This window comes from Lathyrus oleraceus, chromosome 5 (genome assembly GCF_024323335.1).
Source record: "Lathyrus oleraceus cultivar Zhongwan6 chromosome 5, CAAS_Psat_ZW6_1.0, whole genome shotgun sequence".
Classification (NCBI taxonomy): domain Eukaryota; kingdom Viridiplantae; phylum Streptophyta; class Magnoliopsida; order Fabales; family Fabaceae; genus Lathyrus; species Lathyrus oleraceus.
Window position 1 is genome coordinate 249,447,207 of NC_066583.1, and position 25,428 is coordinate 249,472,634.

Genomic DNA, 25,428 nt, shown 5'->3' on the forward strand with positions numbered 1-25,428 from the left:
TCCTTCGCGCCGCGAAGGCTGCGAATCCAGCAAGCTGACCAAGGGTCAAAAGTGCTGTTGTGCAGAAAAAGTAATTGCCATTTTGATGTCTGGCTGGGAAGTGCTTTTCTGCTGCAGATGACAATGTCCAATTAGGGAAATGTCAACCTTTTTGGTAGAGACAAAATAGTTTAACCTAGGTATTGAAACATTATTCCATTCATTCACACATTGTGCTGTAGAGTTTTGTAATAGAGAAAAACAGAGTTTTTCTTCAAAAAACCTTTTGCTTTGTAACAATGGTGATGAGGAGCTAAACTCCCTTTTGTCAAGATTGGAGGTAGTAGCTATTCTCATCTGTCTATGTATTCATTTTGATTTATATATGAGATAGAGATTGTTGATGTATTGATTACTGTTTTTGCTTTAAGTTGAAAACCAGATTTGAGTAGTTGTCGAGAGAGATTACTCGAGTTTAGACATAAAACAGATTTTCAAGTAGTGAATAAGTTGTAGAGATAGATTTATTCATTACTATTCTTTGATATTGAACATTAAAGGTTGCTATATTGATAGTTAGGTGGAGAGATCGTCTAAGGATCAATATAGTAACTATCACGATATCATTTAGACATAAATGATTTTGAGAGGATATTTGAACATCATCAATAATCTTGAATCTAATTATTTATCATAGGGAATCTTAGATATTTGAAATAGTGAACTCCAATCTTGCCAAGCTTTTATATTTGACTAAACCACTTTATAGTTTTTGTTAACTTTCACTTACAAAATATTTTTCCAAACAAAACAACCCTGTTACTTTCTAAACTTATAACATTTGAATTATAGAACGGCGGTAATATTACCCAATCTCTGTGGATACGATACAAAAATATTTGCCAAAGATATACTTTTTCAACAAATTGGCGCCGTTGCCGGGGATTGGTGTCGATATTACAAGCATTGCAATAATTCATTGGTTTAAGTTTTGTTACATTTATTACTATCCCTCTTTTGTTTCACTTGGTTTGTTAGTTTTGTAGATTCTAGTGCATGCGAGGAAAAGCAACCGAGGAGCAACTTCAATTCGATCCTGAAATTGAAAGAACACTTCGGAAGCTCAATAGCAAAACACGAAGAAGAAGGAAACTAGCCGAAGAGAGGAACCGGAGAGAAGAAGCATCTACTTCCGCACTTGTTCCAATCGAAGAAGTGGTTGTAGAGGCTTGTGAAGGAAACATGGCGGAGGATAATCGTACCGAAATGTCCGCTAATAGTCCAAGAAGGAATGCTCAATTTGCCCGTGGAGGAAGAAATACGGAGATGAAGACCGGAATCCTCCAACTTCTCTATGCAACTCCATTCACCGGAATGGATCACGAAGATCCGTATACCCATCTCATCAAATTCTATGAGATTGCGGGTTCTACGGGAATAGACGAAGCGGGTGAAGAAACGTTATTCAAGAGGATGTTCCCACACTCCTTAGTGGGAAAGGCAAAGGAGTGGTACCTTGATCAAGAATCAAGAGTGATGACGGATTGGAATTTGTTAGAAGAAAAGTTCTTAGAAAGATACTTCCCTCAATCCCGATTCATGGAAGCCAAAACGGCTATAGCGGTATTCACTCAAGGAGGCAACGAATCTCTAAATGAAGCTTGGGAGAGATTCAAATCAATGTTGAGGAAGTGTAAGGGACATGGTTTTGATGAGCTTACTCAAATCCATATTTTTTTGAATGGTCTCCAATCAACTCATAAGACACTTCTGGACGCCACCGCGGGTGGATCGCTTATATCAAAAACTGCGGAAGAAGCTAAAGTCATTATTGAACGGATGGCCCGTAATGATCATCAAGGTCAACATGATCGTAGCCCTTCACAACGTAAGCCTGGAGTTCTAGAGTTGAATACAAATGATGCCATCCTTGCTCAAAACAAGCTACTCTCTCAACAAGTGGAGCTTCTTACTCAACAAATGGCCAAGCTTCCACAACAAATAAAAGAGATTCAAGGGTTTCAAGTTCAGCATCAAGTAGCATGTTGCGAGTTGTGTCAAGGGGATCATCCTACTGGTTTTTGTCCTCCACCCCAAGAAGAAGTGAGTTATGTGAACAGCCAAAACCAGGGATATCAAAGACAACAGCCTAACAATCAAGACTATCAACCAAGAAACAATCAAGGTTACCAACCGTCAAGGTTCAACAATCAGAATTATCAGCAGCAAAGCCCTTACCAACAACCAAACTCTCAAGGTCAGCAGTCGCAAGGAGGAAATTCCAAGCTAGAAGACACTCTTCAACAATTCATGCAAGCTTCCATGGCAAATCAGAAGAGTAACGAGGCGGCAATTAAAAATCTGGAAAATCAAGTAGGCCAACTCGCGAAGCAACTGTCGGAACAAAACGCAGGGCCTTCTTTCTCTGCTAACACTCAACCAAATCCAAAGGAACATTGCAAAGCAGTCGTCATAAGGAGCGGTAAAGCGTCGGTAAGTGAAAAAGGTGAAGAAATTGTAGAAGAGAACACCACTGATGGGATGCTGGAAGAAACAGATGTAGTTGGTGAAAGGGAAAATGCTTCTGGAAATGCTCAGTTCGCGCCGCGAACCACCTTCGCGCCGCGAAAAGAGCAGGTTTTGCCCACTGCTGTGCAGACTGATTGTGAAGGAAAAAAAGATGCTGAATCAAAGAAAAAGAAGAAATCTGAGAAGGGAGTGAATGTCATTCCAACTCAACATCTACCCTATCCACATGCTCCATCAAGGAAAGACAATGCTAGGCACTATGCACGGTTCATGGACATCTTCAAGCAACTCCAAATCAACATTCCATTTGCTGATGCATTAGAACAAATGCCACGGTATGCTAAATTTATGAAAGACATTCTTACCAAGAAAAGGCGACATGTGGAAGATGAGACCATCATTCTTGATGCACGGTGTAGCGCAATCATCCAGAAGACTTTACCTAGGAAGGAGTCCGACCCGGGCCGGGTTGTTCTACCGGTAACCATTGGAAGCACATACGTTGGGAATGGTTTGATAGATTTGGGCTCTAGTATAAATTTAATTCCCCTTTCTATTGTCAAACGATTGGGAAATGTGGAGATTAAATCAACAAGAATGACCCTACAACTAGCAGACAAGTCTACAACCTCACCATACGGAATTGCCCAAGACATGCTCGTTAAAGTGGACAAATTTTTGTTTCCGGTGGATTTTGTAATAGTAGAGATGGATGAGGACCGCGATGTACCATTAATCCTTGGAAGACCTTTTATGAAGACCGCTGGGATGATGATCGATATAGATGATGGTCTTATGAAGGTTAGAGTGCAAGATGAAGAGGTGACTTTTAACCTTTTCGAAGCAATGAAACATCCAACTGACAAGCATGATTCTTTTCGAATTGATGCAAGTGAAGAGGAAGTAGTGGAGGTCGTGAATCAAATCCATATTTCTAATCCTTTGGAAAGATCCCTTATCGGAGCATACAATGTGTTAACCGACAATGAGGAACGAGAGATCGAAGCGATGTTGCACGAGCTAGAATCTTGTGGTGAGCTGGCCTATCGAGAAGAATTAGTGGAAGATTTGGATGCAAAGAAGGAAACTGAAGAGCAAAAGTTAGAATTGAAGATGCTTCCGTCACATTTGAAGTATGTGTTTCTTGGAGATGAGTGTACCAAACCAGTGATTATAAGCAACACATTGTCCACGCAAGAGGAAGATAAGTTGATTCAAGTATTGAAAAAGAACCAAGGTGCGATAGGGTGGGCTTTATCTGATTTGAAGGGTATTAGTCCAGCATATTGCATGCACAAGATAATGATGGAGGAAAACTTCAAACCGGTTGCGCAACCTCAGAGGCGTTTGAATCCATCAATGAAAGAGGTGGTTCGGAAAGAAGTTGTCAAACTTTTGGAAGCCGAAATGATTTATCCCATATCTGATAGTGCATGGGTGAGTCCGGTACAAGTGGTCCCCAAGAAAGGCGGAATGACGGTGATTAAAAACGATAAGAATGAGTTGATTCCAACGAGAACAGTGACAGGGTGGAGGATGTGCATCGACTATAGAAGGTTGAACCAAGCCACAAGGAAAGATCATTTCCCACTACCTTTCATGGACCAAATGTTGGAGCGGCTCGCCGGCAAAAATTTCTACTGTTTCTTGGACGGATATTCAGGGTATAATCAAATTTCAGTAAATCCGGCAGACCATGAGAAAACAGCTTTTACATGTCCTTTTGGCATCTTTGCTTACCGAAGAATGCCTTTTGGATTATGTAACGCACCGGCCACATTTCAACGGTGTATGCAAGCTATCTTTTCAGACTTGATAGAAGAATGCATTGAGGTGTTCATGGACGATTTTTCTGTTTATGGATCATCTTTTGAAATGTGCTTAAAGCACCTTGATGTAGTTCTGGAGAGATGCGTGGAGACCAACCTAGTGCTCAACTGGGAAAAATGCAATTTTATGGTCACTGAGGGTATAGTACTTGGTCACAAGATTTCTTCTGAAGGGCTAGAGGTGGACAAGGCCAAGGTGGAGGTTATTGAAAAGCTGCCACCTCCAACTAACATCAAAGGAATAAGAAGCTTTCTAGGACATGCCGGGTTCTACCGGAGATTCATACAAGACTTCTCAAAGATCGCAAAGCCATTGAGTAATTTACTCAACAAAGGTACGCCTTTTCTTTTTGATGAGTCATGTCTTAAAGCCTTCTTAGATTTGAAACAAAAGTTGATCACCGCACCAATAATCGTAGCACCAAACTGGAACCTTGATTTTGAACTCATGTGTGATGCTAGCGATTATGCAGTGGGTGCGGTGTTAGGACAAAGAAGCGATAAAGTTTTCCATGCCATCCACTATGCTAGTAAGGTGTTGAATGACGCCCAAGTTAATTACGCAACAACTGAAAAAGAATTGCTAGCCATAGTATATGCATTGGAAAAATTTAGAGCTTATTTGATTGGTTCAAGAGTTGTAATCTACACTGACCATTCTGCAATAAAATATCTGCTTACCAAGCCGGATTCAAAACAAAGGCTTATTCGTTGGATCCTTTTATTACAAGAGTTTGATCTAGAGATTAGGGATAAAAAGGTTCCGAGAACTTGGTAGCAGATCATTTGTCTCGATTGGTCAATGTAGAAATTACAAACAAAGAAGAAGAGGTGAGAGAAGAATTTCCAGATGAAAAACTCTATGCGATTCAAGTGAGGCCTTGGTTTGCTGATTTTGCTAACTACAAAGCAACTGGTTTAACACCGGAAGACCTCACTTGCAATCAAAGAAGGAAATTCTTAGCTGATGCAAAATATTATGTCTGGGATGACCCTTACCTTTTTAAAGTAGGGGCAGATAATATTTTGAGAAGGTGTGTAACAATGGAGGAATCAAGAGACATTCTGTGGCACTGTCACAACTCTCCGTATGGAGGTCACTATAGTGGTTTGAGAACAGCCACTAAAGTACTCCAATCGGGTTTTTATTGGCCATCTTTATTCAAAGATGCGCACGAACATGCGAAGAGTTGTGATGCATGCCAACGGAGTGGTGGAATAGGAAAACGGGATGAAATGCCTCTAACCAACATGCTAGAAGTAGAAGTTTTTGATTGTTGGGGTATTGATTTCGTTGGCCCATTCCCCTCTTCTTTCTCTAATGAGTACATCTTAGTAGCTGTCGATTATGTTTCGAAGTGGGTGGAAGCAATTGCCTCACCCAAGGCCGATGCCAAAACTGTGATCAAATTTTTAAAGAAGAACATTTTCTCACGTTTTGGTGTGCCTCGAGTGTTGGTGAGTGATGGAGGATCACACTTCTGCAATACACCCTTAGAAAAAGTTCTGCAACATTATGGTGTAAAGCATAAAGTGACCACTCCCTACCACCCACAAGCGAACGGTCAAACTGAGGTTTCAAACCGGGAAATTAAACGGATCCTTGAGAAAACAGTTTCGAACTCAAGAAAGGATTGGTCCTTAAAACTTGATGAGGCTTTGTGGGCGTATCGCACTGCTTACAAAGCACCTATTGGGCTGACTCCGTTTCAACTGGTGTATGGGAAGACTTGTCATCTTCCAGTTGAAATGGAGCATAGAGCATTATGGGCTCTTAAGTTCTTGAACTTCGACTCCACTCTAGCTGGAGAGAGAAGGAAAGGTCAACTCCATGAGTTAGAGGAACTAAGGAACGATGCTTACCATTCTAATAAGCTGTACAAGGAGAAGACAAAAGCATACCGTGATGGGAAGGTCCGCCATAAAGAGTTTCATGTTGGACAGATGGTATTGCTTTTTAACTCAAGGTTGAAGTTGTTTCCGGGTAAATTGAAGTCTAAATGGTCAGGACCATTTGTTGTCAAGGAAGTACGGAATTATGGAGCCATTGTGATAGAGGATCCAAAGTCGCAAGAAAGCTGGACTGTCAATGGTCAAAGACTGAAAGTCTATCATAGCGGTGACATAAATCGTGATGTGTGTGTCCTTTCCTTATCTGGATCAAGCTAATTGAGGTATCGTCGAGCTCTTAACGACGTTAAACAAAGCGCTGGGTGGGAGGTAACCCAACGTTGTTAGTGTGCATTTTAAATTTCTCTGTTTTGTGATTTTTAGCTCTGTTGAAGTTTTAAAATTTTGAAGTTCTGTTTTTTGCAGTTCGCGCCGCGACCTCCTGTTCGCGCCGCGAACTGAATGAATAATTTTGAGTGGGTTCTGTTTTTTGCAGTTCGCGCCGCGACCCCCTGTTCGTGCCGCGAACTGAATGAAAATTTTTTAATTGGTTCTGTTTTTTGCAGTTCGCGCCGCGACCCCCTGTTCGCGCCGCGAACTTTGCGTGACAGAAATCATTTAAATACTGTTTAGGTCAATTCCTTTTCATTTCAAACCCTCTTCATTTCAAATCCCTTTGCCGCGCTTTCACCCAAATTTCAAAATCCCACCATTTCTCAACATTTTTCAGTTTTCCACTCTTCCAATCTTCTTTCTTTAGCAAGTGTAGAGATTCAAAAGGTATGTAATCTTCATGTTCTCTTTTCCAATCCCTTTTTGGGTTTTTCAAGTTAGGGTTGGTTAGAATTCGAATTTCTCTGTGAATACTGTTTGGAATCGCTATGCATGTGTGAATTAGAATAGGATTAGGTTAGGGTTGAGCATTTTGGCTGGTTGGGTGTGTTTGATCCCTCAATGGTGAAGCCCTAGGAAGCTTTGGGGATTTCCTGAATTCGCAGGGTTCGCGCCGCGAACTACCCTTCGCGCCGCGAACTGTGAATTCCAGCAGCCATTTTCTTTTTGTTAATTGTTGACTAATGCTGTCATATGTGTTCTGTGGTTGTGCTGGTTTTGATTGCAGATGTCTAAGAGAACTAAGACCATGACACCTCCTCAGGCCCGTGCTATCCGGAGGTTCATCAGTGAGGAACACGAAGCCCGATTTGAAAGCCTTGTCAAGAGAACCATTCTACCTGAAAGGTTTATCCGCCTGGCTCCAACTGGGGTGTATCACAGAGTGGTTGAGGCTTTTGAGCAAAGAAAATGGATGAAGTTATGCGAGCCGGAAGCCGCAATCAACTACGACCTTGTCCGAGAATTCTATGCGAATGCGATGCATCGCGAGGAGGGTACGACCTTCATTTACCGGTCCAGGGTAAGGGGAAAGATTGTGTCATTTGGAAGGGATGACATTAATTCTTATCTAGGTCATCCCTTAACTCTTGGAGAGGGCGAGAGTTGTGAGTACAGTGTCATGGAGGTAGCCAACAGGTGGAATCTGGAAGCGGTCAATGCCACCCTTTGTCTCAGAGGAAAATCTTTTGAAGTGAATGACCAAGGGCATCCAAAATTGTGGAAGAGGGAAAATTTCAATTTGGAAGCTAGGGCTTTTTTGGTGCTACTGTTAACCAATATCAGACCAAGAAGCCACACCACCACAATTCCTATGGATGTCGGTTGTCTTTTGTACTGCATCATGATCGGGAAGACAGTGGATGTTGCAGCCCTCATTTCAGGAGAATTGAGGAAGATAGTGTTAAGCGGAACCAATTTCGGGGGCAAAGCTGGTGTGCTAGCCTATCCAGGACTCATCATGGGACTGTGTCGTAGGGCCAATGTTCACATCCCTGAGGAAGTACACTTCTCGATCACTAGTGTGATCAGTGACGCTTATTTGAACAGGTTTCTGCAAAACCCGAATGAAAAGACTGATGCAGCTGGTACTTCTTCCTCTCGAGCCCGATCCAGATCCCGATCTCAACCTCAACCTCAAAGTACCCCAGGTTTTGATCAGATGGCTTTTGCCAACTACTGCTGTGAGAACTTTGAGGCCTCCAGGAGGTCTCAATCATTTCTTTTTGATGCCATGCAGCAGCAGTTCCAGAACACGTTTCTGGCACCAGAGGCCCGAACTTTTCCATCGCAAGCTGATTATGCAGCTTATGCTAATTGGCCTGTGGGCAGGCCAAATTTTATGGGGGGTGCAGGAGGTAGTGCTGATCCAAATGAGGAGATGGAGGATGTTCTCGGAAGTGTAGGTGGTGATGAAGAGGAGGAGGATTGAATTTGTGGAGTTTTGAGAGTATTGTTTGTTTGAGTTTCTTTTTGCTAATTCTGTTTTTATTTTTGGGAATTTTCTAATTCTGTTTTTATTTTTGGGAATTTTGTAATGTACTTTTTGGTGGCTCTAGTTCACCATGACTTTATCTTAGCACTTTAATTTTTCTTTAGTATTTTTATAATTGCATGAGTACTTTTTGAAATTTAAGTGTGTTTTTAATCAAATTGGTTTACCAACAGTTCTATTTAAACGTTCTTACGCTTAAGTCAAGCCTAAAGCAACCAAGAATTATTCGCAAAGAAAGAAGCATAGGATACTTCGAGTGGTGATGATAAGAATTAGTGTCGGCATTTCAAGGTACACTTTATCGCTTTCTAGACTTAACATGAGTAGTTTAATGGTTGTGCAAGTTTCAGTTCATAATTTCATTGAAGTATATGTCAGTTTGAATCAAAATAGGACTTAACCTTTTGTGAGGAAGCTTTCCATTGTGCACTATAAAAGCGGGAAACCGAGCATTATTTTGACTCATTCTTATCATGCTAAATCATGCATCAATCCAATGTTGTGTGAAGTTTTTGAAAATGATAGAGGCATTGTTTGTGAGAAAAACCACTTGACCAAAAAGCTTAAATCAACTAACCTTGTGAGGAGTAATCCTTAGTTAACCCCCTTTGAGCTTATTTTAGGATTCATTTGATTGATCATTGTAAAATCAATTGAAAATTGTGGAATAAATGAATCCTAAATTCTTTCGTATCAGTTGAAACCTCAAACCGAGTTGTTGCAAAAATTTTGCCTTTTGCTTATGTTTAAGTAGGGAGCATTATTGAATAAATTGGGTTTTGGAATCTAAAGTTGGGGAGAGTAAAGTGAAAAGTTGATTAGAAACTTGGAAAAGTGAGTTTCTATGAAAGGGTAAGAATTTGGAAAGAAACAAGAAAAAGAAATCACCCTTGAAACCATAGAGCATAAAAAAAATAAAAATAAAAAATAAAATAAAAAAATAAAATAAAAATAAAAATAAAAAAAAAATAAAAAAAAATGCTCATGGTTGTGTGGTTTTGAAAAGAAAAAGATAGGGACCAAGGAAAAGGAAATTGTGTAGAGTTGAATCTTTGGGAATGCTCCCTTAGGATAGGCAATTTGGTTGAATTCCTTTAATCTTATCCTTTCTTGTAACCTGAGCCACATTACAAACCTTGAAAGACCTCTTGATTCTCATTTTTCACATAACTTGGTAGTTGTTGTGATAACCGCATGATTTGAGTTGTTGTTGATTTAACTGCTTGGATGAGTGAAAGTAACCCTTCATGTTATTCATCAATATTGTGTGTGTGTAAGTTTGATTCAATTTTGACATGTATGACTTTGAAATCCTTGAAATGATGTTTGCACTTTACCATTTCCCTTATTTATGTTTTGTCTAGAGTTGAGATAAGTGAATTGAGAAAACGCCAAACGCTTTTGAACCATTTGAATGTCCTTGATGAATTCTTGTTTAAATCTTTTGTGTCATGACTTTGGTTGTAAAGGTGGAAACTTTTGTTTAGGGACAAACAAAATGCCAAGTTGGGGAGAGTTGTTAGGGACCAATTAGTACTATTTTTATACCATTTTATTGGTCCCTTTTACCAAGTTTTGATTTAATTACACACTTTTATCTTCACTAATTTGTATAAATGCAATTAGGTTTAATTTATTTTGTTTTGAATAGTTATTTCACATTTTTGTTAGTTGTGTAGAATTATGGATAAGCAAGACCTTGGTTTCAACATGGCATTTTGGAGGAAGCTTGCCAAACAAGGAAGCTGGGGAAGCAACAGTTCGCGCCGCGAAGGCTGCGAATCCAGCAAGCTGACCAAGGGTCAAAAGTGCTGTTGTGCAGAAAAAGTAATTGCCATTTTGATGTCTGCCTGGGAAGTGCTTTTCTGCTGCAGATGACAATGTCCAATTAGGGAAATGTCAACCTTTTTGGTAGAGACAAAATAGTTTAACCTAGGTATTGAAACATTATTCCATTCATTCACACATTGTGCTGTAGAGTTTTGTAATAGAGAAAAACAGAGTTTTTCTTCAAAACACCTTTTGCTTTGTAACAATGGTGATGAGGAGCTAAACTCCCTTTTGTCAAGATTGGAGGTAGTAGCTATTTTCATCTGTCTATGTATTCATTTTGATTTATATATGAGATAGAGATTGTTGATGTATTGATTACTGTTTTTGCTTTAAGTTGAAAACCAGATTTGAGTAGTTGTCGAGAGAGATTACTCGAGTTTAGACATAAAACAGATTTTCAAGTAGTGAATAAGTTGTAGAGATAGATTTATTCATTACTATTCTTTGATATTGAACATTAAAGGTTGCTATATTGATAGTTAGGTGGAGAGATCGTCTAAGGATCAATATAGTAACTATCACGATATCATTTAGACATAAATGATTTTGAGAGGATATTTGAACATCATCAATAATCTTGAATCTAATTATTTATCATAGGGAATCTTAGATATTTGAAATAGTGAACTCCAATCTTGCCAAGCTTTTATATTTGACTAAACCACTTTATAGTTTTTGTTAACTTTCACTTACAAAATATTTTTCCAAACAAAACAACCCTGTTACTTTCTAAACTTATAACATTTGAATTATAGAACGGCGGTAATATTACCCAATCTCTGTGGATACGATACAAAAATATTTGCCAAAGATATACTCTTTCAACAAGTAGCCGGTTTCATGCGGGAATTGGTGAAGCATTAGCTATGGTGATAATAACGAACTTTGGTGTGCTCTGGTCCTGTCGTGGGGATCAGTTGCGAGTAGCCAGTTTCAGGTGGAAATCAGTGAAGCAGTACCTATGGTGATGGTAACGATTTGGTGTTCTCTGGTACTTTGGTGTGGACCGGGAGAGAGATGAACCATATTGTTCATGAATGGCACCGCATGCATAATGAGTCAATTGTGGAGTACATTTGCACAAATGATGACATATGTTGTTGATTGTTCATGATGTTGATGATTGAATGTGATTATGTAATTGTTGTCATGAATTGGAAGTGAGAATATATTGTTGGTGGTTGTGTAATGAATATTTGTTTGATATGTGTTCTCTACCTTAACATTCTTTACACTGTTTATATTAATTTGTTGTTTCTCACCCCTTTTGCTTGATGTTGTCCATGATGGACATCTTGTAGATACTCAGGAGTAGAGTTTGTTGCTGTAAGTGGAGGTTAGCTCCTGAAGTTACTTTGTTTAGTTTCATCGTTATTTTAGAAGTCTTGCTCTGATCGTGTAACATCGGAGTTGAGAATGTTTAATTGTTTTATTCAGTTTGTGTTTTGCCAATTGAGAGTTGTATGTTATGTTCTTCACATTTTGAGCTCATGTTATAATGAAGATTTTTTCCACATTATTTTTATTCAAATAAGGTACTTTATTGAGACTTAAATGTTTTGTGAAATTTGCTTATTTGATTATTTCCGCTGCGATGATACCCTAAGTGAAGGTGAGCATGCGATGACATGTGTATTAGAATGTTTTATCTTATTTGGGATAGGTGTTGTTTTATGATGAATGACATCCTAAACGTGTGCATTATAACTAATGATTGATTTATTCTATGATTTATTTGTTTTGGGGTTTAGGGTGTTACACCTGGCATGTCTTAGGGGCCCTAGGAGAAGAAGTTGATGTTTCTTCTGAGTCGGTCTACTAGTCCCCGCTCTTCCCCTGCAGACAAGGAGGCGACGATCTTTGTGAATTGATCGGCGTAAGATCCTATTTGTACTTCCTTCAAGTCTTTTATGGGCGTGAGTTATTCCACCTTTGCGCCCAATATGGGGTTCCAACCTTCGAAGTTAGTATTTGGAACTTGGGAAGGAAGGACATTAACCAATGTTTGCTCTTCTTTGGTTGTCTCTAGGATGCTTAAATAACATTCACGAGTTGCTCGTTGATCTCCCAGAATGGTGCCCTATCTGCCATCCAGGAGTGGATATTTCAAGGTTAAATATCGGATGGATACGATCGCTCCTATGGTGTTGATGGTCGGGCACACCAGGATGATGTTGTAAGGAAACATGGTGTCCACGGGGAGGTAGCTAACATTGATGGTTTGGGTGCCAGCTCCCTCGCCGCATTTCTAGGGTCACGTAACCCACCATCTGTAGTCGTTCCCCCAACAATCCTATCAGGGAGCATGTTAACCCTTGTATGTCGTCTATATATAGTTGTAACTTCTAGAAAACATCCCAAAACAGGACATCGACGGAGCTACCTAACTTTATGAAGACGCATCTGATATCCCAGTTGCCATGTTGGACGGTGATGACCAAAGGATCATTGTCGTGAGGGTTTATGCCCATGGGAATCTTCTTTATAGAAAATGATGTTGACCATTGCCATTCCTGAGGTGTTCTTAGGAAATCCGGAGGATCTGACGTTCGTGGAGAGCACCTGCCTCGTATATCTTTGTCGAGTGGCTTTGGAGAGGCCCCTCCCGGAGATACCTCTAGCAATGATGCTTGTTGCATGATATAAGACTCTGTCAATCATTTCTTGAGAGGAAAAAATAGGTTGATATGGTCGGAGCGAAAAGTGTGGGCCATTTTAGTTTTACCGGACACCATGGTGGACGCCACTATACTGTCAAAAAAATAAGGTGTGTGTGTGTCCCCCTACAAGGACATGGAGACTCGGAGATGCTAGTATGTATATTACACGTTTGGGGTGAGGGCTAACTCATGGCGGGGAGTAACCATGTACGTAGATTTTTTAGGTAGTTTAAGGGAATATCTCACGCAAGGTGAGATACCTTGTTGGCGACCGGTGTTGTTGGGTTACAGACGGACGGCTAGATTGACAATGCTAAGGTTACTAGGAGCGAAGTGCTCTCTCAATAATGATGGGTAGTAGCAAGTGCATATTACTTGAGAGTCTGACTCTTATCCTCTTAAGGGATAATAGGGGTCTAGGACTTAGGGTTTCTCGGAAAGATCACTGCTCCCTTAGTCAAAATATGGACAATTAAATCCCTATTTCCAATGGAGACGTGAGTTAGTAAAGACTATAACTTTCTCTTTACCCAAGATACATCTTATCCCACATTTTTCTTCTTCAAGGACGAGGAAAACTTAAAGGCGAGATAATACATCCCTTCAGACAACCTTGCATCGTCGCCTTTTCCTAAGACGGTCCCAAATTGTCGCCCTAGACAAAATTATTTACAAATATAACACTATATTTTTTATACATGCTAATTAATGATATTTTTAGCAAAGAAATAGCTTGCAAAAATATTTCAAACTTACATATTTTAAATATATTTTATATATTATCAAATAAATTTAGTCGTGCGCGAGCACTTCAACTATCTTATTAGTTTGATTAAAAAGAACAATCTTTGTAAGCCATTAATAATTTTGAAAGGGTTTCATTCTTTCCCTAAATCCAAAGACAGATTTCCATCATCAATGATCCAATCCATAACTACAATCACTGTCCACAATCTTCGCCTGCGCCGTTAACTGATCAACCGTCAAATCACAGTCAAACACAAAATCACCGATCTTCCATGTCTTAACAGGCCCCACTTTGATTTTCACCGGTGCCCTCAGCTTTAACGTTAACGGCACGCTCCATTTCGTAACATCTTTCACCAACGCCTCCCGATCCGTTTCCGCAAGTTTGATGCCGCTACCCTTCAACACAGTCTGAAACACCGTCACATTATTTGACGGCTGATAAAACGCGGGTAACACGCCGTTACAGAGGCTAACATCTCTGTAAAATATTTCAGCGGTACTTTCCTTCTCGTAGTAAATTCCAATCCTTTTATTACCGTTATCAGCCCTAACGAAGGCCTTAACCGCCGGCGAAATAACAGACGATGATGTGAGGTTCATTCCCTTCACAGCGATACTATCGATTGCAAAATAAGGCGATTCCGGCTTTATAATTAAGCAAAAAGCAACAGTGGCGATGACAAGGAGCACGGCCAGAGTGAGTATGATACTGATAAAACACCAGAGACAACAAAAGCACCTGCAGCAGTTATTTTTCCGACTATTATTGTTGGCGTAACGAGTAGCATTCTCCGAAGATAGGTAATGGTAGACCGGTGGTGGAGCAGTGTTGGAAGCCAATGCGGGTTTCCAGGACGACGTGTTTTGAGACTCCGCCATTAGAGAAGTGTAGTGAGTTGGTGAACGAAGTTGTTTAAGTAAGGAATGAAAGTAAAATCAATGGAAATTTTGATATTTTCTTTATTTGTTTAACTTTTACAATATAATTGCTTTTTGAGTTTAATGGTAGTGGAAGGAAAAAATAATAAAGTGATTCAGTAAAAAAAAAATCGGATCCAATTAAATATAGATATACTTTTTTAGTATAGATAATTTATTGAATAAAAAAGAAAAAAAAATAGGTGAGAAGACTCAAAAACCATAAAAAAAAATAGTTGGACATACCTTAACTTATATTTCAAAATATAGGTTTAATTATTTATTAGTAACAATTAAAATATTGAGCGAATATGAGATTCAATTTGAACTCTAAATTATATTTTAATCTCTAATTTTGTATCAGAGTCATAAATTATTATTCTCTTATATTTTTCCTTTCTACAAGATCAGAATTGGCTCTATGCATGTGTAAGTAATTCCACAGCAATGAGCCATAAATAATTAAGGATATCAATTTTGTGTTATATAACTCTATTTCTGAAAATAATTCTTCACTTAAGTGTTACTATGAGTGCATAGAAGGTCGTTAGTTTAAATTCATCACGTGGGTATTTTTATTATTAATTTTTCAGTTTAATAGTAATTGATTGTCAATATAAAAATATTTTATATATATATATATATATATATATATATATATATATATATATATATATATATATATATATATATATATATATATATATATATATATATATATATATAATATTTTAAAATATTAAATCATATAAATAATGTAAAAAATTTAAATTGATTTGACAAAATAAATAATTATTATTGATTGATAGGGTAACAACACAATTTTTTTTGAGAAGATACATCTTATCATTTATTATGGACATTTATATATGTGTTGAATTTGCCGTTTTTAAATTTGTTTTTTCTCACTAGAAATTTAAAGCGGGGAAGATGATCTAGAGATGCCAATAATCTATATTTTAAAATAATATAAAATATCCATTTTTTAAAAATAAATTATCTTTTTGTTAAAAAACCTTCCAAACAAATAAATATCTCAACTATCTCTTTAACAATCATCAAAGGAAAGGAGATAATTTAATCCTTTAAAAAAATCATAAATTAATATATTCTCAATAAATCACTCATTTTTATCATTTTTCTTCTTTCATTCAAACAAATAGATAAATATATTTGTAAGTAAGTAACATATTGTTGTATAATTTTTTAGATATTTTTCCATACTGTAAAGTATCTTATTGATATTTACTCCTTTCGTATCTTTTTAACTGTAGTATTTGTAAAAAAATTATTTATATTTATTTGTTATTTGTAAAGTTCAAAAAATATTAATTATATATAGTTTCGTCTCTTTCGCATATATTAAAATTTATATTAAGTTATATTTTTTATTATTCTATTTTATCTTATTCACCCAATTAATTCAACTATTTTAAATTTAAATAATTTTAACATCTCCATAAATTTTTGTATTCAAAACTAATAACATGTCTATTTTTTAACTATGTATAATATATTTTACCTTTTATTTTTTTAAATGTCTTTTGCTCCCATTTTGCACTTTCTTACTAAAAATTGATGATTTGTCTATTTTTAATAATGTGTAAATTATATATATATATATATATATATATATATATATATATATATATATATATATATATATATATATATATATATATATATATATATATATAATATATATATATATATATATATATATAAATTCTACAAAATATTTGAATATGATAATTTGTCATGTTATATAATTGACACGTGATTTTAAAATATTCATATTGTCAATTTTAATAAAAAAATAATAAAAAAATATCAAAATTGTTTGAATTTAAAATAAAGAGACTAATTATATGAATGAGATAGAATAGAGAGACTAAATTTATAATTAAAACTAATAAATATAACCAAATTTGTATAGTAAAAAAAAATCATAATTTTTTTTTAAAAATTATTATTTATTAGTGGAATAGAAAAGATAAATGAAAAGAATTATAAAAAGTAATATATTTAAAACTTTAATAAAAAACCTAAATTTAATGATTTGTTGGTAAAAAAATGAGTTCTAATTTAGAATAATTTTTTTCTCAAAATAACATATAATAATAAAGGAGCGTAGCATTATTTAGTCAATAATTTTTTATTTTTTATTATTAAAGAGAGACAATTTAATCGAAGGAATGAAACAAGATTTTTTTTTATTTTTTTTTATTAAAGAGAGACACGCGCGCATATATATATATATATATATATATATATATATATATATATATATATATATATATATATATATATATATAAGTTTTTTAATTTTTTCCAAATCATAGTCTTTGAATTGAAACTAATATAATAGTTAAGTTAACCTTTTTACTTAATTAACCATTAAATTATATTCAATTCAAAGACTGTGATTTGGAGTAAGTTAAAAAAAACTTACTCTTTGAGTAAGTTGAACCTCACTATATATATAAAAAAATACTAAAATGTTTATTTCTTCAATGCAAGTCAGGGAAAATCTCAAATGACTGGTTAAGTGTCTGAGTAAGCTCATATATCAGCGCAAAGCCTCTTCTTTAAAGGTACATGTCACGAGTTTACATTTAAGTGATTCGGAAGCCCCTACTATTTCCATTTGATTATTGATCGCAATAATGTGCTCCCGTGGATCGGTTCTACCATCAAAAGATACCAACGATTGTGGTTTGAAGTTCTCTAGAACTTGATCATCCCAGATCGCTTCGGAAAATGGTTGTGAATCTAGAGGTTCCTCCTCTGTATCCCCATCCTATTGACTTTGTGTTTGCAAAACTTTGACACTATCTTGAAATGTTTCATTATGTTGACGGAGAGCCTCCACCAGTGCTTGCAATTGGTTATGTATAGTGGGGGAGAAAGATGGCTTTGGATGGAGATGATCCAAACATAGTACAACTGGGTTGGGTGATGATTTTTGTGTAGCTTGGAAAAACATTACCGAGGTCCCACGATGGGCGCCAAATGTTCTTACTAAAAAACACTAAAACGTTGACTTCCCCAATGCAAGTCAGGGAAAGCCTCAAATGACTAGTTAAGTTTCTATAAATGTTTTTCTCATGTCGTTATCGTCTCTCCTCTTTTTCCTGTAGAAAGTCTCTTTTAATCCCCCCTCCACCATTGTAGCGGTACAAATTTTGAGATTAAGCTACTGATTAACTTAACTCATAAAGTAAGAATCAACACCACGATTTTATTATTTCCAGAGGAAAGGGAAAAAGAACGAACAAAACCCAAAGGACTTTTAAAACAAAACTAATAAAAAGATATAAGGGTCCTAGGGTTGGTTATGCAAAGGGAATGTATTAACATCCTAAACATTTATAGTACTCTATAGGAACCTCTTTGAAAATTTGTGCATTTTGGTTTTTAAATGGTGTTGTTTGCAAATGGTTAGGGAGGTGAAAAGAGAAATATTTTTTATTGTGTTTGCCAAGACTTTCCGAGTCTTATGCCTACGTACTAACAAAATGCAATGGAGGATTAAAACCTCGTACTTTGTGGTAAAAATAACAAAGATGTTTGTTTTGATTCATTTTTAATGAAAATATAGTTTGTCATTTTAAGGAGAACACTCAACTAGTCATCCACAAGTATGAGAACTTTGCATCACCACAGAGAATGGTTCTAACTTGGATAAAGATCAACAAGTATCCACTATCTCTCTTAGGTGGAAAAAATTATCATAAACACTATGGGGATATGAGAATTATATCTCAACTATGGAAATGACTCATGTCTAAACTTTGAGAAAGAGATTTAAAAGAAAATTGCACAAAAGGCACAAAATGATTTGAATGAGTTATGTATTTTTTTAGTCTTTTGAAATTTGTTTGGATATGCTTAAGATGTATTAGCATTTATTAAGAAAAGATTTTGAAAATCACTTGACAAAAGTCAAGGTTTATTAAGAAAGTGGTTCAAGTTTGAAAACAAGAAAGTTTTTGAAATAGAGAGAAGATTTTGAAAATTAAAGAAAGGGAGGGAAAGAAGAGAATATCATAGAGCATAAAAGTAAAAACTATGGAGGAAAGATCTAACCAAGAGAAAACAGATTTCATGAAATAAGTCAAGCAACAATTCTCTCCTTTGTACTAAGCATCAAGCAAGCCAAATAAGTAAAGAATAAACCATGTATCAGATGAAACCAGGATAACCAAGCCAAGTCTTCAAAAGAAGTCCAAAGTCAAAGGTACCAGATGAATCCCAAGGTCCTAATTCTAAGTCTATAACTCCACAACAATGCTAAGGATAATAACCACAAGTCCATGAATCAAGAGTACCAATTTGTTTAGGGGTTTTTCCTTTATTAATGTCTTAAAAAGAAAAAAATAAGTCCAAATGGACAAAGGAAAAAAAGCATAAACATAAACAATATGATATTAGATGCTAAAATAAAAGCATAAAGTAAACGACAAAAGGATAAAGAGCATAAGATAAATGAAATTAAAAGTAAGGTTAATCCAATAAAATATTAGTAAGTGATGTTAGTGATCAAAAAGGGAAAGATGGTTTGTCATTTTTTGGAGAACACTCAATTATTCACCCACAAGTATGACAATATGGATCTCTACATCACCTATGATAATGACTCCAACTTGGATAAAATTAACAAGTATGCCATTAGCTCTCATAAGTGAAAGGGAGATAATATCTTTCACACAATACCGTGAGGAGTAGGAGACTTACAATTTCACTTATGAAAATGACTTATTTTCGGAACAAATTTAGCGCTATGTTAAACAATCGTAATTGGACTTATGTAGAAATCACAACTATCTGACGTCGGTCAATAATAATGTTTATGTTAATACATGCTATTTAAATGATATGTAAATCATTCTGCTAAAGCTATGTCATACAAAAAAAGAAAAGAGAATTGATCAAACACAAAGGCTAGGAGAGTGGTCAATTACATGAATCAATACTTCATAGTACTTATGACAAACTTATGCATCAGTCTAAAGTATCTTAAATGATCCATGATCAATTAGGAGGTAGATTTAAAATGATGCAAGTTCATCAAACACCAATTCACACATCATGAACAAGATGGACACAAAGGTTTGAATCAAGATGAAAAGAAAGAGATGAAGAAGAAGGGGACAAGAGAGATCGCAGCGAAATTGAATCAAAGGTTTGATCAAGTCATCATCAAAATCAATCATCCATTTGATGGATTAGGGTTGTCACCCCATCAACACCCAAGATCCATTGAGTTTGATGAGACCAATGATCAAATCAACTAAGATCCAAGGCTAACAAAAGTCAACAAAGGTCAAACAAATATAAAATGCAATAAAATAAAATAAAATGTATCAAAAATATTTTTAAAATGAATTTTAAAAGGGAAATAAAGGAGAAAACCCATAAAGCCCTTCAAAACACCAAATAAATAGCCAAGAAAATTATGGAAGGTTAGAAATAAAATAACAAACATAAAATAATTATTTTAGAAATTTTAAATGCTTAAAAGTATTTTTAAATCAATTAAAACAAAGGAGAAAAGATAAAATTCATAAAAAATATAAAATAAAAAAAATAAAATGTTGAAAAATGAAAATCAGATGAAGAAAAATAAAAGAAAATTTTAGAAATTATTTTGGTATTTTTTGAATGCAAAATGATTTTTCTATGAATTTGAAAAGAAAAAAGCAATTTAAAATGAAAAAAGAAAAAAAAGAAAATCAGAAAAAACACTTGTCGCACCTCGAAAAAAATGGGGATACGACTTCAAAGCGAAGCGCGATCGCACACTCACAATGATGGACTGAACAGAGTCGCCACCGAACTTTATTTATTCCTAAAAAGGAAAGGGGAAATATCGATAAAACCCAAGACAAAAGAAAGGATAAGATATGGTCATCGCAACCAATATCAGGGTTTGGGAGTCGATTACGCAAGGGGAAGGTATTAGTACCCCTCACGTCCGTTGTACTAAACGGGAACCATTAGGTCAGTTGTGTGCGTTAGTGTTAGTTTGAAATGTTAGGCTTTTCGAATTATTAGGTGGGAAGGAAAGAATAAAAGAAAAGAAAATGTTTTTGGATTTTTGACGAAGGACTAAACCTAAGTTTTTTATTAGTGGGCCTGACAAGATTTACAAATCCTGCTCCTACGTATCTCAACAGAGAAATCAAGGCTTACGTAGTTCTGGGTAGAAAAATGTTTGTTTGTTGGTCGATTTTAGCGAAAGCTATATTGTATTAATCGACGAAAACATCGTTTTACCCAAAACAGATGAGGAGTGGACGCATACCACACATCGAACGGATTTATAAATCTACATTCGGAAAAGCGTCATCTATCTCTACTCAACAATCGTGGCCGAAACATTGTTTTGCATCACCTTAAGACAATATATTTCATTTATGGAAAAGGTTTTTGATCAATCGCACGGCGGCGAGAAAAGGGTTTGATTGGTTGGATGTATTTTGAGTGATGGCGAGAACTTGGATGAGCGAGATATACATCTCAAATCCTAGCCTCAGGAGTGCACGGTATACACCATGTTCCATTTCCATCTTTATTGAAAGAGGTTAAGATAGGAATTAAGTATTTTGGAATTTGATTGAGAAATGGTTTGAAGAAACCGCATTGACAATTTTAGGTGATGGCGAGAGCTTGGATGAGCGAGATATACATCTCGAATCCTAGCCTCAGGAGTGCATGGTATACACCATGTTCCATTTCCACCTTTATTTAAAAAGTGTTAAATAAGAATTAGGTATTTTGAGTTTTGTTGTGAAAATGACTTGACCATAGATCAAGTATTGATGGACGTTTAAAAGAAATTTGAATGAGAGTTTGAGAGAAAACAAAGTGGATGAATTTGGATGATGGCGAGAGCTAGGATTGGCGAGATATACATCTCGAATCCTAGTCTCGGGAGTGCGCGGTATACACCACGTTCCACTTCCATCTTATTGAAAAAGTCTTAACTATAAATTAATATTTTTTGAGTTTTTATGAAAAATGGCTTGACGTTGAATCAAGCGTTTGATGAAAGTTTGAAAGGAATGGAATAGAATGGAGAGAAATGAATTGGTTTGTTTATTGAGAAAATACTCGACGTTGGATCGAGTCATTATTTTTTGATTTTTTTTTGAAATTGTTGATTTTACTCTTGTGTTAGTATCTAACTAAATAGTCAAACAAAATAAAGAAATAAAACAGTACAAAATTATTACACATCGGGGAAGTGGGGTACATTTTGTCAAATGGGGATTCAAAATCATGAAATAATTAAATCGGGCCCAAACAACAAATAATGCAAAGTATGAGTGTAAGTGCAAGAGAACCGGCTCATTGTAAGAAATCCCAAGAGTAAGCTATGTGAGGTTGATGGCGATGCTTAAAAGCAATCGACTTACAAGGGTGTGGAAATGGGCTCGATATTGAATCGAGAAAAGTGTGATTTTAATAGTTTAAAATGGTTTTGAATGGATGATGAAATTAAAAGAAAACAAATATGTGTTATTAAATGATAATGAAACTATGAGTACGGGAGAAATTATACTAAAACATAAACATGGAAAAAATGAATGCTAAAAGAAGAAAAAAATGCTACATATAGGTATTGAACCCACCCCACTAAAGACCATGAAACTACCCTCTCTCCACTAGACCATTTATGATTAGTCATTATTTACAGCGACCATTTGGGTATATAAACCAGAAAAGATTGGAATAAAAAATATTAAAAATAAAAAACTAAAATAATAATAAAAAGATCGGTTGGATTACCCCAAAAAAACCCAGCCGCCTGGCTGTTGGGTTCTAGAGGTTAATGGGTTGGGAACTCTAAACAGCCTTAACAAACATTAATATACACTATAAAAAATAGGGGAATACTAAACATATTAATTTTTTTTATGGTTTTTTTAAAAGCTTAAAGGTTTGTTTTGCTTAAACTAAATAAAATAAAAACAAAAACAAGAGCAACAGCAACGGATGCCTCATCGTCCTCCTCTCTCACTTCACTCGCTCTCTCAATCTCAACGAATTTCTCTCACCCTCTCAACCCCACGTTTCTCTCACCCTCAATCATTCATCTCTCAGCTGCTCTCTCAATCTAAAATGCAAGGATCCATGGTTTTAAGGAAAAACAAAAAAAAGAAGCTCACCTCCGACGACGACGACTCAGGTGATGTTCGAATCTTCTTCCCTCGCCTATTCAAATACCGATTTGGCTTTGATTTTGGAATTAGGTTTTTTTTGATATTCCGTCCACCTCTCCAATTTTCGTTGTTTCAAATCCTAGGGTTTTTTTGCTCCGCCTCTCCAATCGCCTCCTCCCTCATTGATTCCTTTTTCCTTTTTATATTTGCAGCTTAGGGTTCTTGATTTGGTCTTTGGTGGAGTTCAAAAGGGGTCTCTGCAAAATCCCTTTAGGGATTCTCAGTTTTGGATTGCCCTATTCGATGCTAAATCAGAAACGGTAATATGAACTCATGCTTTCTCTTTGAATTTTGTCTTAATGCCAAATTGGGATTTTTTCGAAATTCTGCAGCTTTGACTAATTAATTTGTGTTACTGCAGTGAAATTTGGAGCAAAAGCTTCTTTGGTTTCAATGTAGCTGCTGATAGAATTTTGGTGACAGGTACGAGTTCTAAACGGAATATGGCTCAATTGGATAGCCCATTGGTGCAACTCTCGGAATGATAAAACGTAGACAAGGTTGTAATCAAGCTTTTGTGTATTGAAGGCTGAAGTTTCGTTGACTGAGCACGAGTTTGTAAAAGGCATCCCAGTCCATCTATTATCAAGTCCTTTGGAATGTAATCTAGAGTCATGAGTGCAACCTGTCTCAAGCCCACCTATATCAACAAAATAATCGACCAGATTGGATTTTGCAATAACTGTTGCCGTAGGTAAATGAACCATTACAGCTTCCGCAACCATATATTTTCTCTGCTTTCTGCTGTTATTAAAGTCTGGCCAGAAAAAGTTTTCGAGCATATACTTGATATTCTTCCGGCTATTGGGGTATCAGCTGTTACACAGATTGACAGTCATTCAAAGCATGTTTTTGAGGATCTTATATCTGCAATTGTTCCTTGTTGGCTGTCTAAGACAGATGATGTGGAGAAATTGCTGAAGGTTTTCATAGATATATTTCTTGAAATAGTTGAGCACAGAAGGCTATCCATTGTTTTACATCTCCTACGAACTTTGGGCGAGGGTAAAAGCTTGTCCTCATTGCTTATTTTGTTGTTCTCTTCATTGGTTTCAAGGAAAGCCAGCCTCTTCGTCAATATTCAGACGCCAGATGCTTTATCATTTTGTACTAAAGAGTGGGATTATAAATTAGCAGTGCAGATTTGTGAGCAGTTTACAAGTATGACCTGGCATTCGGTTTCTTAACATTGGATGGCTTAGGATGAGCGCCAGGCACGGCATCTGACTTTCAAACGAACCAAGACTAGAAGCATCAACAGACACCGGACCAAGGAACTTGCCAACAGATCCGTTATCAGAACCATTATCCAAAAGAAGTTCCTCGAGAACTGCTTTAATTCTTTGCAGCTTGGGAGGAACAACAATGACATCAAAACGAAGATTACCGTCGGCATCAACACAACTAACATGGGCACCCGCCGTTATAAGAAGCCTAACAGCATCAACAACATTAACAGACCCACCAGAAGCAACATAGTGAAGGGCAGTGATCCTTAACAAATTTCAGCAGATCTGAGTTATTATGTCTTAGGGTATTGTTTCTTGGCCTCTATAATTTGTTGTCTTTGGGATACTGGCTTAAATTATGTTGAAATTTGATGGATTGTTATGATATTTTGAATTTTCTGCTATTTCATGATGTAGCAATCTTTCATATCGAGTTTGCAGTTACGCAAAGTGCCATGTAGATCAACAACATCGGGTGCCAAAATATTCTTAATCTGCCATGAGTCATAAGCTGCATTTACAAAGAAGATTGGTGTACTGATTTGTGCGACCACATTTTGCGAGAAAAACACAGCCCAGGCGAAAGTCTTGATGTGCAAGATGAAGGCAAATTCTTGGGCACTTCCTTCTGCAAACTTCTACTATTTCGTGGTAACTGTAACTTGTTCGAACATTCCAAGGATGAGTTAGGTCCCTTGACAGTTCTTTCCAAATTGAAAGCCGTACCTTTTTCAAAGTCACTACTACCACTGTCATCATCAGAAAAGCTTATCACAAGATTTTTATCATCGCTTGCATGACCAGTCCATGGAGAAGATTTAAGGGGTAACTGGTTCTTTTTTATGCTCTTCTGTGGAACTGGTTGTATGGTTGGTTATACTTTTGTAACACGTTTCCACTGCAGGTTTTGGCTCACACGAGGCTTGGTGATAGAGCAACAACAACAAGTGTCATGGCAACATCTGGCATCTTGTTCATATTGATATCAATGCCTTGCAACACTTTTCGACCAGAAGAATCTCGTGGAGGCCCGGTAACTGTGATGCTGTTTTCTGTCCACGTAACTTTAGCTCCCATCCTTCAAGAACTTCAGCAAATTTTACATCTCCCTGTAAACTGCTCGTCCCGCAGCCTATAACCGTGATAGTTCCAACGGTAAATTCTGCACCGGCTAGGAAGTAACTGGCGCTAGAAGCA

The 25,428-nt window shown here is 36.4% G+C and overlaps 1 protein-coding gene across 1 annotated transcript; it reads right to left on the reverse strand.

Moving 5' to 3' along the window:
- Positions 1-14,014: 14,014 nt before the first annotated feature.
- LOC127080020 (NDR1/HIN1-like protein 13) lies at positions 14,015-14,735 on the reverse strand. The gene has a single exon (XM_051020357.1). The coding sequence runs from the start codon at positions 14,733-14,735 to the stop codon at positions 14,022-14,024; it is 714 nt and encodes a 237-aa protein (XP_050876314.1). The 3' UTR covers positions 14,015-14,021.
- Between the last annotated feature and the right edge of the window lie 10,693 nt (positions 14,736-25,428).

Bases quoted from the DNA above. Each gene is read 5' to 3' on its own strand.
- LOC127080020 (XM_051020357.1), bottom strand. From the start codon at position 14,735: ATGGCGGAGTCTCAAAACACGTCGTCCTGGAAACCCGCATTGGCTTCC.